The 16,910-nt window shown below is 38.3% G+C and overlaps 1 protein-coding gene across 4 annotated transcripts in view; it reads right to left on the reverse strand.

Moving 5' to 3' along the window:
• The window catches only part of LOC134154856 (cohesin subunit SA-2-like), a 60,750-nt gene extending 44,174 nt beyond the window's left edge, over positions 1-16,576 (reverse strand). For 2 of the 4 annotated variants that reach the window (XM_062601498.1, XM_062601507.1), the window contains exons 1-9: positions 16,492-16,576; positions 15,932-16,109; positions 11,083-11,167; positions 10,357-10,503; positions 8,824-8,920; positions 7,783-7,859; positions 4,296-4,367; positions 1,689-1,893; positions 375-535 (exon numbers count right to left, since the gene is read on the reverse strand). In XM_062601498.1, the coding sequence (XP_062457482.1) occupies positions 375-535; positions 1,689-1,893; positions 4,296-4,367; positions 7,783-7,859; positions 8,824-8,920; positions 10,357-10,503; positions 11,083-11,167; positions 15,932-15,975 (888 nt within the window). In that variant the 5' untranslated portion in view covers positions 15,976-16,109; positions 16,492-16,576. Of the gene's footprint in view, positions 1-374; positions 536-1,688; positions 1,894-4,295; positions 4,368-7,253; positions 7,299-7,782; positions 7,860-8,823; positions 8,921-10,356; positions 10,504-11,082; positions 11,168-15,931; positions 16,110-16,491 lie in introns of those variants that run through there. The other 2 variants (XM_062601501.1, XM_062601512.1) reach the window with 2 other exon arrangements.
• Between the last annotated feature and the right edge of the window lie 334 nt (positions 16,577-16,910).

Raw genomic sequence — 16,910 nt, forward strand, 5'->3', positions numbered from 1 at the left:
GGATCCATAGCATATATCTGTGTCTGTCTGTGTGTGCATGTGTGAGTGAGGGGTCTGCATCAGCAACTGGAATAGGGCTGCTCGCATATCTAGATAGCAGCAGTCAGAAAGAACATGGATCCAGGAATCAGCTAATCATCCTGATCAATCAGAAAACGGAACAGGATGAGGTCATTGGTGCTCTTTTAAGGGCTGAGTGTTTCTCTCTGTGTTGATCTGTGTGACTGGCCATGTATATGTATCTGTTTTATACATATATTTGTAGGTGTGCCTACTTGGAATACATGCTTATTCTTTCTATTGATTAGACCTGGTGGCACAGAGCTGTGGCAGTCTCACTTCTATTGAGCTACCAAAGTTGGCATTCCCCTGACCTGCCTAACCTCTTTTCTTCTTCTCTGCAGTTGGTCAAGTCTGTAACTGGTCCTTTTGCCACTTATCCTGTTCTTCTCCACCTCATATAATCTTTGAGCGTTATGCTTGTTGACATCAAGGTTCAGATGTACGCTTACAACTGCTGTCAGAAGCTTCATTGCTGAAAAGGAAAGAAAACCAACTTTTTTTTAGCTTAGCTCAGAGATAAATACTCATAAATATTCACCACTTTACCACAAAGGATATGGTTACCCAAACCCAATTTATTATTTGGGATGCAAATACCACTAGATTACAGTAATTTGATTTTAAATATTTATTTTAAAGGCAGAGGGTGATCAAAAGGGTAAATTTATTCATATTACTGGTGGTTTAGAGTTTTTGGCCAGAGTAAGAGAAGTAAATTACCACACAACTCTCTTCTTAGTTTATGTAATTTAGACTTTTCTACAGAAGAATCTAGAGCTGTGGATCAGGTGAGTTTCAGTAACAAAAACAAAAGAAAGGAGAGAAATTGGCTCATCTTTTATTTGAATTGACAGAAATTAATGCTCCTCTAAAGATCACCATGTTGGTTCACATAGATTTCCAGAGCTTTTTGTAAAAAGTCTTTAAAGTAAATAGTGTGCTTTAGCACTGTTCACGTGGCAGCAAAGGCACTTACTGCCTTAAAAAAAAAAGAAAAAAAGAAAGAAAAAGATGTGACTAATATCATCATGCTGCATCAAATAAAAACATGCTACAAACAATGTTCTTTTTAGCACAAGTATCAGAAGAATATCAGCTCTCCAAAGGAAGCTTTCATAAGTGAAATGTTTGATGTAACCTCTTTGTACTAGGTATGGGAGGAGAGAAACAAAAATAGAAAACAAACTGTAAAAAAAAAAAAAAAAAAAAAGAAAGAAAAGAAAACAGCTGGTGCTAAAACATCAGAACATAACCTAATTCTAAAAGTAATTATCTCAGACATTAAAGATCTCTCTAAATATCAAAATAATACAAGCAACTGCATTTGAACTTTTCACAGAAGTCTGATGTACTGAGCTCCTCAAAAACTTCAAACATCCCCTTTTACATTAGCCATTGGCCTAGATCTACCAGGTCTAGATCTACCATATCTAAGTCTTCCAAATTCCATTCAGATACACGTGGAAACAAACTATTACAGTTGCATACATTAGGAGCAAAGCACAGTCAACGTATATGAAAAGAACAATTGTTTCAGTAAAGAGACCTTTTCAATTTTGAGAATTTTTGTCAGCATGCAGCTCAACAAAACTTGTGGTCTATGGCACTTCTGTGAGTTCTTTTACCTGCCAAAGTGCTTGTGTGCCTAAATGCTCTGACCATGGAGTCTGCTAAGCCTGTAAGCAGCGAGATGATGGTATCCATCAAGTAGCTATCATACAGGATGCTGCACTGGCACTGCTGGACAAGCACTGCAATGAATTCACAGAAATTGGCTTTGAACTTTTTCCAGTAGGGTCCTGTTCTGATGAGTGGGTAGTCTTCATTGTCCTACACAAGAAAAAAAAAAAAAAGAAAAAAGAAAGAGAAAATACATTAGTCAATTCTGTTTGCATATACCATTTACATCTCTCCTAGTTAATTCCAGAGAGAGTTTTGCTGACAGACAGTTTCATCTCAGCTCGCCATTAACTTTTTCCATAGTTATTATTCCAAGGAAGGGACACGCAACAAAGTTACAGGCAAACATGGATATGAACTAGCCTGGTTAGAGCTACACTGTCATGACAGCTCCCAAGAAAGAGCAACAGATGTGAGGTAGATGTGAATGGACACATGGCAGAAGGCTTTTGTGAGGCCACAGAACCATAAATACCTTTCACTGGCATGAATTACCAGCATTCCTGGCTCCTCTGCTTCCTCACATGTAGTAACTGTTTCCCCACTGCCCCTTCCTTCCTGTTCCTACAGCAGTAAAAATTAATCTGGAGCAGATATGATTCCAAAAGAAGTGTTACTTTGCCAAATTGTTTTTCAGTTGAATCAACTCCCTGAGCTGGTTCAGCATGTGACTACACAAATGTCCCCTACCCAAGAGGGCAGAGAGTAGGAAGTAAAAACAAAACTGGCATGGGGCAGGATGGGATTGTTTTCCCAGCAGTGCTGCCAGCTTAGAGAGTTCATCAGGCTACAGCTTAACAATAAATAACTGTGTTGCTCACCTATACCACCAACACTTCAGTCTCTGGAAACCTCCACACAAACAGTAAGCAGGTTTTATATTATGCAGAAGGCAAGTTACAATGAAACCACCAGAGTGCTCACAGTATATTTGGTATTGCCAGGAAGAGAGCAGAAAGATGGGAGTTCAAATTACTCCCCATACAAAATGGTAAGCCTCTTGTGAGGAATACTCTGCAAAGACTTTATAGATTCCAACCTCAGATCACATGAATATTTCATTTGTACCTCGCAAACACTAGAGCTAATGAAAGATAACTCATCGGAATTAATCCCAGTAATGACTGAATATTCTTTGCATCCTGATAGTTTCCAGGTATTAATGAAGCCAGGGAATTCCAAAAGACCACTCGCTATGGAAAACGGTATCCTAAAGGCAGGACATTACTCAACTGGTCCTTTGCTATTCAGCCAAACACCTTTTCAGAGGAATTCTAAAGGGCAGCTGCACACCCAGAATAAGCTCAAGCACATCTTTAGCGCACTTTATGCTTTTTGTTGTAACCTTGTTTCCAGAGTACAAGGCATACTGCTTTCTTGAAAAATAAACACAAATGTGTTACAGACAGATCTCTGGGATGTGTGCAACCCAAAGCACATTAGGAATTTTGCAACTGGGATGCATTCCTGATCAGATTGCAAGAATCATTTCACGGCCTAATAGTAGTTAAGTGCCAAGTAAGAAGGGGAAGCCCACTAGCAGGCCTCATTGATCAAGAGACAGCAGAGAGAACTTGCAGCATCAGGAAATACCTACCTTATCACAGTAGCTTACTCCTCAATTTAAAAAGCAACATAAATGTAGGAAGACATCCTACTCTTGCAAAGCATTCTTCTTATCCACACGCATCATATTGGGATACTGTATAACGTACAGGCGTATTCCAAATATACCAACAGCATCATGGGACACACAGCCTAAGTTTCAGCACTTGATCTGGGATTGCCTTAGAATCTCTCAATAGCCAGTAGAGAGAAGCTGCTATACTTTCAGAAACCATGTCAGATTAGGAGCTTAACATGAGTTCTTCCACAGAACCATTCAAATCACCTAAGTGAGGCTCCTGCTCTGAGTCATGCTGGAAATGTTCATTTCTTCCATAGTCTAAAGAGACAGGAAAGCCAGACTGAAATGCCAACAAGAATTTGAGATGAATACTCCACAGCACTACAGGTGATATATGGAAAGAGATATTGCAGACAAGCAGTTTTTGTTCTTAAAATAATCTTCCAATCAAACATTTTTGTTTGCAAAAGAATATTTTGACACAACAAGCTTTTGAACAAATCTGTCTGCCAAAAGCTGTGTATGCATGTGTGCGCATATATACCTGTGTGCACACATATGCATGCGGAGCTTGCTGGAAGGGGAGTGAAATCCTCTTGAATACCACTGCAACTTGACACACACTATTCTGTCTATTGTTTAAAACACTAATAATAATTCATTTCACCCAGTTAAGCAGGTCATCTTCTCACTTTCCTTAAAATCAATAACAAGGAACACGCACTTCCAAAGCGTTAACAAGTTTATTCCAAACCAGAGGTCTAAAACTGACCAGACAAAATAGACCTCAGAAGTGACTGGTTACCTCCATTCACTACCTAGGAGTTTAAGGTGACTAGTTCTAACACATACACCTACATCGCAGACAATTAGCTGTAGAAAACTCTACACTATAGTCACAGAGAACTGCAAGAGCGCTTTTTACCATGTCCACTGGCCAAGTAACTGTCAAAATCCAAGGATAAGCCATGAATTTCTTGTACTGCAACCCAGTTTCCTGTAACACATGAAAGAAAGTTGTAAAAGCTTTTTGATGAAACTGCACATTTGATTCATAAACACAAAAATAGCAGAAATCACACATTGCATTTAAAAGTATTAAAACTTAAAACTTAGGACAATTTATATTACATACGCCTCACGCAATCCAACACATTAAGCAAAACCTAATCCCTTTTCATCTAGTTTTTATTTACAACAAGTAAGTATATCAGTAGATAAAAAATGCACTTTTATGTAAAACCTGAGTTCTCTTGATAAAACTAAGAGACAACTTGTGTTTAAAATTTATAAGCAAAAACACATGCAAAGTATAATTCTCATAATTAATTCTAAGATATGCCTCCCAAGAAGTCTGAGAATTCCTCTCTAATGATTCTTAAGTAGGTACTTTTAAACCATTGAACTCCAAAAGACTATTTTGAGCATTTCAAATTATAGAGAAATATTTTCAGAACAACTTCTTGACTCAATAAAGAGAAGTTTCCTCAAATCTGCAATCACTCCAAGACAAAAAGGCATGAAATCTGCAATTCTTTGTTAGTCTTAGTAAAGCGCTGCAAGTATTTCTATTCCCATCTGACTGTACAGTTGCACCTTAAACTTCTCTCTTCTATTGCTAAACATTTCAGCAAGAGAATGAGAGAGGAAATGAAACCTACAAAAGAACAAAGAATGGCTGCAAGAAGTAAAATGCCACACACAGGAAGGAATGCAGAAGAGAGAAACAAGAGACGAAGAAAGAGGGAAAACAAAAAGAAGTGGCTCCAAAGGTAAGCCTACTTCTCCACTCAGATGCATTTATTTCCTCTTTGTGGGCCATGATGCAGCTGAATGACGATATTAAGATCATCTGCTGCTGCTGATGCCAGTATATATTTTCTCGTTAACATCAGTGAAAATTTCATGAGGATGCATAGGTAAACTAGTAACAAGTTCAGAAACAAGTAATGTAAATCAAAATGGAAGATCAGATAACAAAGCAGATATCTGGTAATGTTCTCTATTTTCATTTGTACTTTTACTACTATTATCATTTGTTTTCAAAAAATATTGCAGCAATCATGGTAGTCCTGCATGGTAATACTTGTCAAATAACTTTCACTAAGTCATGCTTCCATTATATTTATGAAAGATGACAAGAACTGTATGAGAAAAGAAATGCAAACAAAAAGAGGAAACAATTCATTTTAAAAACAACAAACTACTCTGATCTTTCTTCTACTACTAAAAAGGTTAAACCTGTATTTCATGAAGACTAGTTTCAGTGAGCATTCTACCTCCACAAGCAGTGCAGAATCAGGCTCAGTGTTTAGAGTTCAACCTTTTTCACATGAAAAAAATCTCACTCTTAAACAAAACTACTATAGGTTTGCAAACGCATTCTATGCAACTACAACATGCTTGTAAGAGCCACAGCACCATCATTTGCTACTCCTCCCTCTACCTTTATCTTCAAGACTTACCTGCTACTTGTCTCATTGTAGACTTGAGCCCACAAAACTTGATGGTATGAATAAAATCCCTACTATCACAGTTCAGTTTTAACAGAAATCAACCTAATACTCAAGCATTTTTTCAACCACCTAGTAACTGTAGTAACATAAAAATGTTTGCTTCAAAAACAGTTCCTTACGTATTAATACTGGCTTTATACTAATCTTAGTATCTGCCAGCTTGTTTATTTACCATTGATATATTATCTTTAAAAAACATTTCACTCTACATAAATCATTTTTTGAGATTTTTAATGTTAGTCTATTTAAAAACCATCACAAAGAATTTCAGAATTTACCAGATTCAGGATTTAAATAATAATAATAATTTGTCTCTATGCATTCAGAACAATGCTAAAAATAATTCCATTTTGTAACTGAAAGCTTTTATATATCTCACACTGCTGAGCAGTACCTTCGCACGCTGAAGGCAATTGAGATGAGTGTTTCATCAGACCTTGTCAGGTATTTGCCTATGTCATTACACTTCAACGGTTCGATGAAGTAAGATTCAAAAATAATATTTTCTCCATGACAATGGGAATGCCCAAAACAGTCAGGTTAAGCATGCCTACGCAGGTCTTCAGGACTAGTTTTCACTAAGTGTTTTTAAAACAGACATACAAATCCTAGAACAACAAGAAATTCTCAAAACAAAGGATAAAGGAATTACAGTTTTCAGTTTCCTGCTTTTACAGATAAAAGGGTACAAGTTTTGAGAAATATCAAGTGCAGGGATTATCACTTAGTACTTTTCATAAGTAGAATGTTTCATTAGAGTAGCAGGTCAAAACAGTGCCTCAAAAACAAAGCTGCTTTGTTTTTATAGGATGTAGAATACAGCTTCTAAGCTGTAGAACTCTTTTCCCCACCATGACAGCAAAAAAAACATTCCAGAGCTGTAACACATGGAGGGTGATAACAATAATTACTTCTCCGTATCTTCATGAGTGCCTACCCTACCACAGGTGCTACTCAGGACTAATGTAGTTGTGAGACAATACCAGATTATTAATTCATGTGGCCAGGCACATATCGGATCATTTCTGTCAAAAATTAGCCCAACTGCTACTACAGTTCTAAAATGAAAAAAAAAAAAAAAAAAAAAAAAAAAAAAAAAAAAAAAACATGTTGGCAAATTCATCCTCTGTGGGAATTTCTGCAGCAGCTGGTCTTTGAGAAAAGCTCAATTAAAGCAAGGCTGATGGCTGTAGCTTGACAAATCAATTCAGAAGTGGCAAATACAGGAAAAAAGCACAGAAGCAACTGTGAGAGAGCTGCAGAAAAATCTGATGTTAGCATAATCAGCCAAGGATCAGTCAAACAGAGAAAAGGTATTGTAAAGGTATGCATTCTTCTTAACAAACCTCAAGAAATGAGATACTCACTATTGTTTTGACAACGTTCCAAAATCACAAATGCATTTTTCTTCTTTCATGTGACAAAATATAGTCAAAAAAATTCATATTGTCAGTAAAATGGGAGAAAATGATTCAATAAAAATATCAGCAAAAAATTATCTTTAAAACAGCTCATCAATAATCCACATAACATTTTTAAAACCACCTATCCACCAGATACCAAAGGAGTTGGTTACCTGCTGCCAGGCCAGGTTATATTTACATCTGTAAAGCTGCTATCAAAAGAGCTCCTAAGCAAATGCCAGATTCAGAAAGACTACAGTTAAACAGCCCCAATAAAACTCTGAAAATAAAAGTGACTTACAAAAATTATTCTGCTGATGCTAACGTGGGTCATTAAAACATCAAATTTCTCTTGGGGAAAACAGGATTATTTTCCTGAAGGAAGGAAGTGGGACATAGCTCCTGACAACCAGCAAAGACTCTGCCAAGTTGGCTATTAAGGTAGAGCATCTCATTTATATAAAACATCACACAAAGTCAAAGCTGCACCTACCTCATCAAAAGTCTCTGTCATTCTTCTCATGACATCCTTCTTGTGTAAGTTTTGAAACATCTCTGCTGTTACCATGCCTAGAAAAGTCATATTGTAAATAGAAGAATTATTGGCAATCATATTACATTAATCAAGTCCAAACTGTAGTTAAGTAGTTTATTTTAAATTCCAAAATATCAAGAAAGGGGGGCTCATGCTGTTTTATCCATGTTTGCAGTAATACAGGGTGACATAAATATTTATAGCAGAAAATACTGATGACCCAAAACTGAAATTCTTATTAGAGAAATTTGCCCCATGTTGTCTAGCACTTCTATTGTCTCTGACCATTCATTTACTTTAAGGATTTAAGAATTTAATCCACTGCAAGTCCAAGACCCTCACTTTCCATATGAGAGGGCATATTAATCAAAGTTCTGGATGAAATTTTTGACATGTAAAAGGTACAGTCTAGCTGCTTAAATACAGTCAGAAGTTGCAAGTAAGTTGTCTTGAATATTCATTTTCCATCCTGAAGCTTTTAGCTAGCAAACTAGCCCCAGAAGTCACTGTATCTCAGTGTTTGTTATGACATGATTAGACAAGATTCATAACCCTTTGGCTACTCTTCTTAGCACAGCACTTAATTTGTTAGTTGTTTATTTTCAAACAAAGATACTAGAAAAAAAAACAAAAGATACAAAACAAATGGCAACTGACATACAGAATTTTAATTAGAACTTTTAATTAAATTAAATTAGAATTCGCTACGTGGGGATTCTACAAAAGGATGTAATACGCCACTTCAGAAACTTGACCTTGGAAACCATTTTCAAAGACAGCTCTCAGAGCTGGTATGCTGCATACACAGAGTTGAAGAATTTGAATGGTAACATTCTTTGCTATTAGTCCCGATCCATTTGGAGTTTCTCTTAAACAAACAGTCCAAATTTTAAGTACATAGTTTATTGGGGGGGGGGGAATCAGTTTTAGAAAGTATACTTCAGATGACTCTAACCTGCTCCACAAGCAAAGCAAAAAACTATTAAGCAGGTGAATTACCTTGACAGCCTGAGCACTGAATAAAGAAGTTGATCAGATCTAGAAGTGCCACATTCCGGTCTTGTTTATAAGCTTCAACCCAGTCATCTACTACAGACTAGAACAGATTAAAGAAACTTATTAGTTAAAAGCTGACCACAGCATGCCACACTCCACTGAGGGATCCATAATGCAGATATACTCTAACACTGTTCTGTCTTCATTCAATTATAAAAATGAGAGCAAGTTCCACATCATTTTGTTCCATCTCTAATAGTGTATGTAAAAGACTCCTTCTGGGGCAAAATGAAGTTTTGAACTGCTCATTCACAAATTCTGCTCTAGGCAATGTTACCTTTCAGAAATGTTTTGCTCCCTATGAACATGGGGGGGGGGGGCGGGGAACAGCTTTAGGAAGTTTAATATATAAAATACAAAACGTCCTCTTCCTGATTTCTTGCCAACACTGAAGTAGTATATTCACTGGGTCTTTTGTCAGCATTTAAACTCTGCACAGTCTTATGATTAATACTAACAATGGCCTCTGGAAGTTCTTTTGTTCTTCTTTACTGCCTCATTTGTGTAGAAGGCTGAAATAGTTCGCATATGGCAAGTCTTAAATTAGAAAACTCCAAATTTCATTTCTAGGGCAGTCCAGCTTACAGCCTGCACAAGACACAGGGCCTGCTGGGACAAGTCATACAGCCTGCAGCCTATTTTTGCTTCCATACAGGTCTGAGAAATTCGAGCAGAAGCAGATTGGTCTCAGCTACTGCCTTTCTGAGCCTTTCACACCATGCCTCACACAGCAGAATCTGGGCCCTTCCAGGAGCCCTGCTGAAGTTAACACAGCTGTAGCATAGCAAAAGTCCATCCACACAACAACCTTGAAAGACTTGGGCCTTAGCATCCAAAACATAAATATGCTTTCCGTATGCACAGACATACTTCACATATGACACTACACACTGGAAGCATATGGATAACACTGTATAAAAATATTTGAGCTCCAGTTTTTAACCTTTCACACAAACATAACATATACATATGCATGTACACACAAACATAACATATACATATGCATGTACACACAGAGTATGTGGTGGTAGGTTTCATCACACTGAAGAAAATTAATAACTAGATAGAGAATCTTACTATTATACAAAGTACATTCAAATTGCATTAGAATGAGGATAAAGAAAAAATGCCAAAAGGATGCTTAAAGGCAGGTTTTTAAACGGCCTTATTTTCTGAATCCTGAACAACCAATATTTTCTACTAATCAACATTTTCTTTATTTTTTAAATAACTCTTTTTGTACATTCAGATATTGCTTTAAGAAAACTAGTTAGGCACATATTTGCTTTCTCTTTCTATATACCTGACAGCTACTTTTTCACCCATTTCTTGAAGCTGTATTATTTTCAAGGACAATGCTCATTTTCCAATCCAATATGTTTTTCCTACTTATGTTTAAAAAAAATAATTTAAATGACCACAGTTTATCCATCTTCCCTCCCACAAACTCCTCTCAGAATTTAGAGGTGGAAATACCTGCATGGCGCGTTTCCCCATGCTAACCACTTCAAACAATGTAACTGCCTCAACCACTTCTCCATTCCGCAGACGGCTCACTCTTCTGCTATTGGAGGAATTTCTCCTTATATTTTCACACTGTTCTCGGACCCTTCGTTTCTCTCTCTGAAATAAGTGAAAGAAGCATGTGAGAACATGAAACACTGGTACAGGAATTATCCCTATATAACACATTTATGTTACTCATTTTAATGATTCCCCAGAATGCTAACTATTCAGCCTCACTGACACTGACAAAGCCATATCAAATATGACTGTATCAGAAGATAAGAGTTAAAAGAGTTTACCAGTGTAAAATTTTCTCTACAAGGATGTGTAAACATAGGATATTATAAACGGAAAGAAGTTGTTGAGGAGTTGTGTGCTACCTGGAAGGCATTTTTCAATGGCAGATATAATTTCTGAAAAGCAGACAGCAAACACAGCTCTTTTACATCTGTTAACTCACGGGGTAAGAACACAGCCTGCAAATTAGCATCAGCTGCACAAAACTGGCAACTAAGTAAAAACACACACTGAAATGAACTCACTGTTGAGATTTTGATGCCAACAGAATTTGGCGGTCAAGCTGTAGCCAGTGATTAGGTTTTAGATGCACTGTATTGTCATTATTTTATGCAAGACTCAATTTACTAACAACTGAATGAGACAGAAAATAAATTCTATTATAAAAACTTAACTTACTGGTGTTTTCAGGTTGCCATTTCTCAAACAGCTGCCATTCTGCACAGCAGACTGAGGCACAGTCTCATCATGGACAGCATTCTCTCTGAAGCATAACAAACAGATGTTGAGTGGGACAGCTGTGACAACACAAAACTAAATATATACAGAAAATAGAAGAACATGTGAATTTTAATATTCTTATTTATATGTAATAGTTTAGGAAAGGTTTTTTGTTGCTAAAAAACTAAATAACAAACTTAAAAACAATTGCGATCTGGAGCCTTTCTCAAACTATTTTCTCTCTTAAAAGATTTCTCAGATAATTAGAAAACTAGTGAAACTCTATCAAAGACATCAATCAAGTAGAAGGCAATGAAACAGAAAGCTGATGTTGACTTAAGGTAGCCTGTAGCAGCTTTGCACCATCAATAGATAATACAGCTCTACGTTAGCTTTGTGGATCTTCTGCACAGAATGTAAAAAAAACATTTGATGGGCCTATGACTCAAAAGAGGAGGAAGAAATTGCTTTACTTTCCCTTTAAATCATGTTATGAGATAAAAGATACATAAGATATTTAATTCACAGGTTGTCTCTAATACAATGGTGAAATTGTTTTTACAAAGATGTACCTTTTGGGAGAGCTGAAACCACACATTTATCTGCAACGAAATCATGCCATTTTTCAGTATTTCCCAGTGCTAACAATATGCTTTGCCTAAAGTAGTGTTTGAATAGATGAGTTATATCCCACTTGTACAGCAGGTCCAGTACTGGCAGGTGGCTACTATGGCCTTCTTATAAACTACAGTGGCCAGGCTATGAAGCCAGCTGGCTTGTTCTATAAGAAAGCACAAAGTAAATATAGGAGCATACAATTACTTATATGTTCATGCTACTGCTAGGAAAAAGGGTGTATTAAGTCAAGGTGTATTAAGTCAAGTGATCACTTTATGAAGACAAAACAATGTATCCCACTGTCAGATACAGTCAGCTCTCCAAAATCCCATGTTGGTTAAAAAGATAGAGAACTAACTGTGCTGAGTGCAGAGCCAACATGAGTCCAGGTAGGTTTATCAATGCCAGAAAAATACTATTCTTCTTCCCAAGCAGCTTCAGTGAGACACTGCCTCTGCAAAGTAAATCCTGAGCCTGCATAGCAAAAACTGCATGACCAAGGTCCTGATGTAATTTCATAAGTGAGAGTAGATAAATGTTTTTACATAAAAGACATTTACATTTACATTTTGAATCCAGTGGGACACTCACCATACATGAGTGATGTAGAATTAGGTTTCCAAAGAGTCCTGCTGCCATACAGTTTCTACAAAAATGTCAGATTGCTAAATAAGATGATGCTAATGCTTAAATTTCTTCCACAGAAAAGTTCCATTAAACTTAAACTTCTGTCAAAGAAGATTTCAAAGGATACTATAATGTTTGATGGATAGAAGCTAAGGAAACAAATCAAAATGAACCAATCCTTAATTTGTTGCATGGACTTGTACATGTGATGGAGAAGAGGGGATGAACTGCAGCTCACAACCAAGTCAGAATGCTGTAAGCAACTGTTTGCTTAAATTTTCAAAATATTTTCTTTGATTTCTGATTGTGAGCCACAGAGATCAGTCAAGCACTACCAGAAACTTCTTAGTTCAAAAGAACAGGTAATAAATATAAATATATATATATAGGAATAAATATTGCCTTTCTGATGCAGTCTCTTTCCAGGTTCTTCTAAACAAAGAGAATTCAAAAGTGTTTTCCAAGGAGCTGCTTCTCTTATGCAAATAAGTCCTTTCACTCTAGACTTCAAAGGAGAATGCAACATTATGAGCCTAACAGATTCCTACCTGTGCTGTTTTACTGAAACTGCCGCTCAGAAGCCAGCCAGTATTTCACTGTTTCCTGTTTTTGCATTATACCTTACTGCTCAATATACTCTCACACAATCTTCCTGAATTGCTTCTATGTACTACATAGCAACTTGCTACATGTCATAATCACTCAAATCAATCAAAACTCACATGCATTTCATTGCAGCAACCATAATTGGGTCTAAGTTGAATTAAAATATTTAAATGATGAAAAAAATCAAAACTGCTGTAAGACAGTTCAGTCAAACACTTGTCTGAACACGCAGTGCTTTTAAAGCTACGTCTAGAATATTCTTTGTTGAAGCTTCACCTCATGCAGCTCTTTCCTAAGAAAATCCTGGACGTGTTAAAGCTGATGTGCAAGCAAGATGGACGTGGGAAAACACTTTGAATAAATGGTACTACAGATGTCATGTACTGACTCCATGCTACTTATTTTGTCAACACATGCCAGATAAAAGGTGCCTATAGCAAAAGGGGCGTAACAAAGTAAGTGAATGTATGTTGTATGGAACAGCATGCTTACCTAACCTGTGTGAACCCGCAATAATGAGGAAGAAACTGGTGACCTACAAATTCTGCTCATTAGTCTAACAATGCCAAGTAAAATGATACACCTTACACAGAGATGCCAGCTTGGACTAACTTTCACAAGCGTATTAAACATTTCTGCTAAACACACAACAAAAGTAAGTAGGCACTAAGCAAATATTAAAAAGGCATTTAGTCACTTTAGTTATCAGTGCACCACTGCACATAGCAATTGCCACAGGAAGCACTATGCTCCAACAGTCTATATGCACCAAACACCACACCAAAGACAACATAACTAAGCACATTTAGGCCTCTAGCTGTTAAAAAATTATTTTAAAAGATCCCTCATCATGACCTTGTAACAAATAAATTGCATGCAGAGAAAAAAAAACTATCACGTGCCATCACAGTTTGACACCACCTTAATAAAGTGAAAATGCTTCCTCATGAACTTAATAGTTCTTCCAGACCAGCAAGATTTTCTACATTTTAGGTATTCTTTAGTTCCCTAATTTTAGGCTTATTTTGCATTCCTTAAAAAGCCACTAGAACTTGGAACTTGTTTGCTCTTACTTAGTTTCTTTATAGAGAGCACAGTTAAATATATATATATATATATGTATGTATATACACACACACACACACACACTGAATCTGGAAATATTTTATTTAGTTTTGGTGGAGTTTTTTAAAGACACATAATATGAATACTCAAGTTTTTTTTTTTTTTTTTTTAACTCTCTTTTTTTAAATAATAATCTTTCCAGTAAGGCTATTCATAAGGCAGATGCTTAACCATTTGCAAGAGCTAGACCGGAGCCTAGAAATTGGACCTCATGGAGCCACTTAGAATTCAATTTTCATGGGATTTTTATCTGCACAGCTGAGATTCTGCTGAAGTAATTGTAAAAAGAATCAAGACATCCTTTCATCTCTTATCTTCTTGAGCAAAATAAGAACTAGTAAACCCAAGGATGACACATGGTTACTACTGCACTGATCCTTACGCATAACTCTATTTAACAACCTTTCAAGGATATCAGTGCAACAGTGGGTGCGACACATTTTGAAGTATTCAGCTACCTTTTTTTTTTCCTGTTAGCCTGTACCATATTGAGCATGTTGGCTCATCTAAATTCATTGCCTAGTACACTGTTAAGAAATAATTTTCAGTCATTTACCTTCTTTCCATCAGGAAGCAATAAGGATGCATGGCAGAATTTCTTTCCTATCTCATAACAATTTTGACCTTTAGACCATGCTACATGTGGCTCACATGCTTTTTACCTTGTATTTCTGCCACAGTGCAGTCCTTTCATTAGCACTTGAAGTATACTTACAAAACACTTGAAGCAGGAAAGGGCAAAACTTTTCTTCTAGTGCCAAAACAATACTCTTTTCAGCATTTCTGAGTTTATTTGGAGCAGATTTGGCAACTCAGATTTGAAAAGAAAGCTACTTATTTAACATAACGGGAGACAACGTAATCCCTCAGTCATGTAAAAGGGACAATTAATCTATGTTACTGGAAGAATCCTACTTACAGATTCTTAAATTAGAAATTCCAATACAACTGCTTCACCTTTTAGAAGCAACCTAAAAAACTCAGCTAAGCAATTCCTAGGTACCTTCCTGGCACTTCTGAAAATAAAAGGTTGGCTTCAGATGAAACACACTGGAAAAGACATTTGTGAAGCTACGTTAATTGTCACCATGGAATAAGAGGAATATATCTCATAGCTTTTGTAGAGCTTAATGAAGTGACAGACTTGGAGCAGACTTGCTCAGAAGGCGACAATATCAGCAAGGACTAGGACGCAAGGAGTCCAATAATGGACACCTCAGAAGCTTTGCTTTTTTATTTTAGACAAACTGTATCTAATGTATTAACCATTTAACTTACTTATACCTGCTATTTCTAATTACAAGTACATTCTGTAAACAACGATATGAATCTCTCTGGTTTATAAATCATCTCAACTAATGACTGAAAACATACATTATATCCCTGATCACAGCTGTTTAAAAGAAGCACATATATAGAATATAGAAGATATACAGAAGCACATTCTCTCTCCTCTGATGTAACAAGGGATATGCCAACAGGGAGACTACAGATTAGTTGGCACTTTTCTCCCTCAGTACCATAAATTTGCCACTGAACGGTACTCTCAAAGATAGCTCATTTGTACTGTGCTGAATAATGCACGGAACAGCTTGCACGATCAGGGTCCTTGTGTATCAGGATAAAACACATTAAGGAGATGCTAAACTATACTCAAGGGACAATAAAATACAGACATTAGTATCAACATGTAGTACATAGCAAATCTTCTTTTTCTCCTCCCACAACACAGTGTAGACCCTCCCCGTATCTACAGGACACAAACTGCAAAGGGATAGTGCCCCACTTTACCAACACATTTCACAGGACACTGTGCCTGCGCCTTTCTTACTTTTGATTGGGAAGATTGCTGTTTGGGTTGGGCTCGGCTATCATTTCCACTACATTATTTCAGCGCCGCAGACAGCAAGCTAATGTTTCCTTTTGAGGAAACTTCACCAAGAACATGATTAATAATGAGGACGCAACTTCGCTGCCTTGGCTCTTCTGGGTGAAACGGCAGCAGAACACTGACAAGAAAATAAAGTGAAAAGAGTTAATTCTAGTCATCTCTTAAAAAAAGGGGGGGGAGAAGAAAAAATAAAAATAAAGAAAAGGAAAAAAATCCTGTAAGAAAATAAAAAAAAAAAGAAAAAGAAAGAAAAGAAAAATGAATGCAGAGAGGGAAATCTGGACCACAGCTAGACGGCGCAAAGATGCCCGCTCTCAGAGACGGGGACCGCGAACCGGGCGCAGGGACTACGCCCCGCCGCCGACCTCCCCTCCCCTCGGCCGGGACCCCGCTCCCCGGCCTGCCCTGCCCTGCCCTCGGCCGAGGCCCCACCCGTGCTTCGCTGCGCCCCCGCCCACCCGCCGCAGGTGCCGGCGCACCAGCCCAGGCCCCCCGCACACCTGTACGTCCGCGTAACGCCCCGCGCCCAGCCGTGCGCAGGCGGCGGCGGCGGCGGCAGCAGCAGCAGGTCGGAGCAGCGGGGCGCGAGGGCGGCGCGGGGCAGGGCGCGGGGACGGGGGCGGCGCGGGGCGCGCGCGCGCGCACCTCCCCCCTGCCGCCCTCCCGCAGCGGCTGCCGCAGAGGCCCCCGGCCCGGCGGAGCGTCAATCACGGGCGCCGCGGGACGCCGCCCGGCCTATCAGAGGCCCGGCTTGCAGTCACGTGCCCTGCGAGCGCCGGGCGGGCGGGGCGGTAGGTGCCGGCGCGGGGCGAGTCGGCGGGCGGAACGCGGCGGCTCGCGGAGCTCGGTTTCCTCGGGGCCGCTCGGGCGGCGGGCGCGCGCGCGCGCGCGGCCGGAAGGGCGTGTCCCGTAACGGTCT

Source organism: Rhea pennata, chromosome 1 (assembly GCF_028389875.1).
Source record: "Rhea pennata isolate bPtePen1 chromosome 1, bPtePen1.pri, whole genome shotgun sequence".
In the NCBI taxonomy this organism is placed as follows: domain Eukaryota; kingdom Metazoa; phylum Chordata; class Aves; order Rheiformes; family Rheidae; genus Rhea; species Rhea pennata.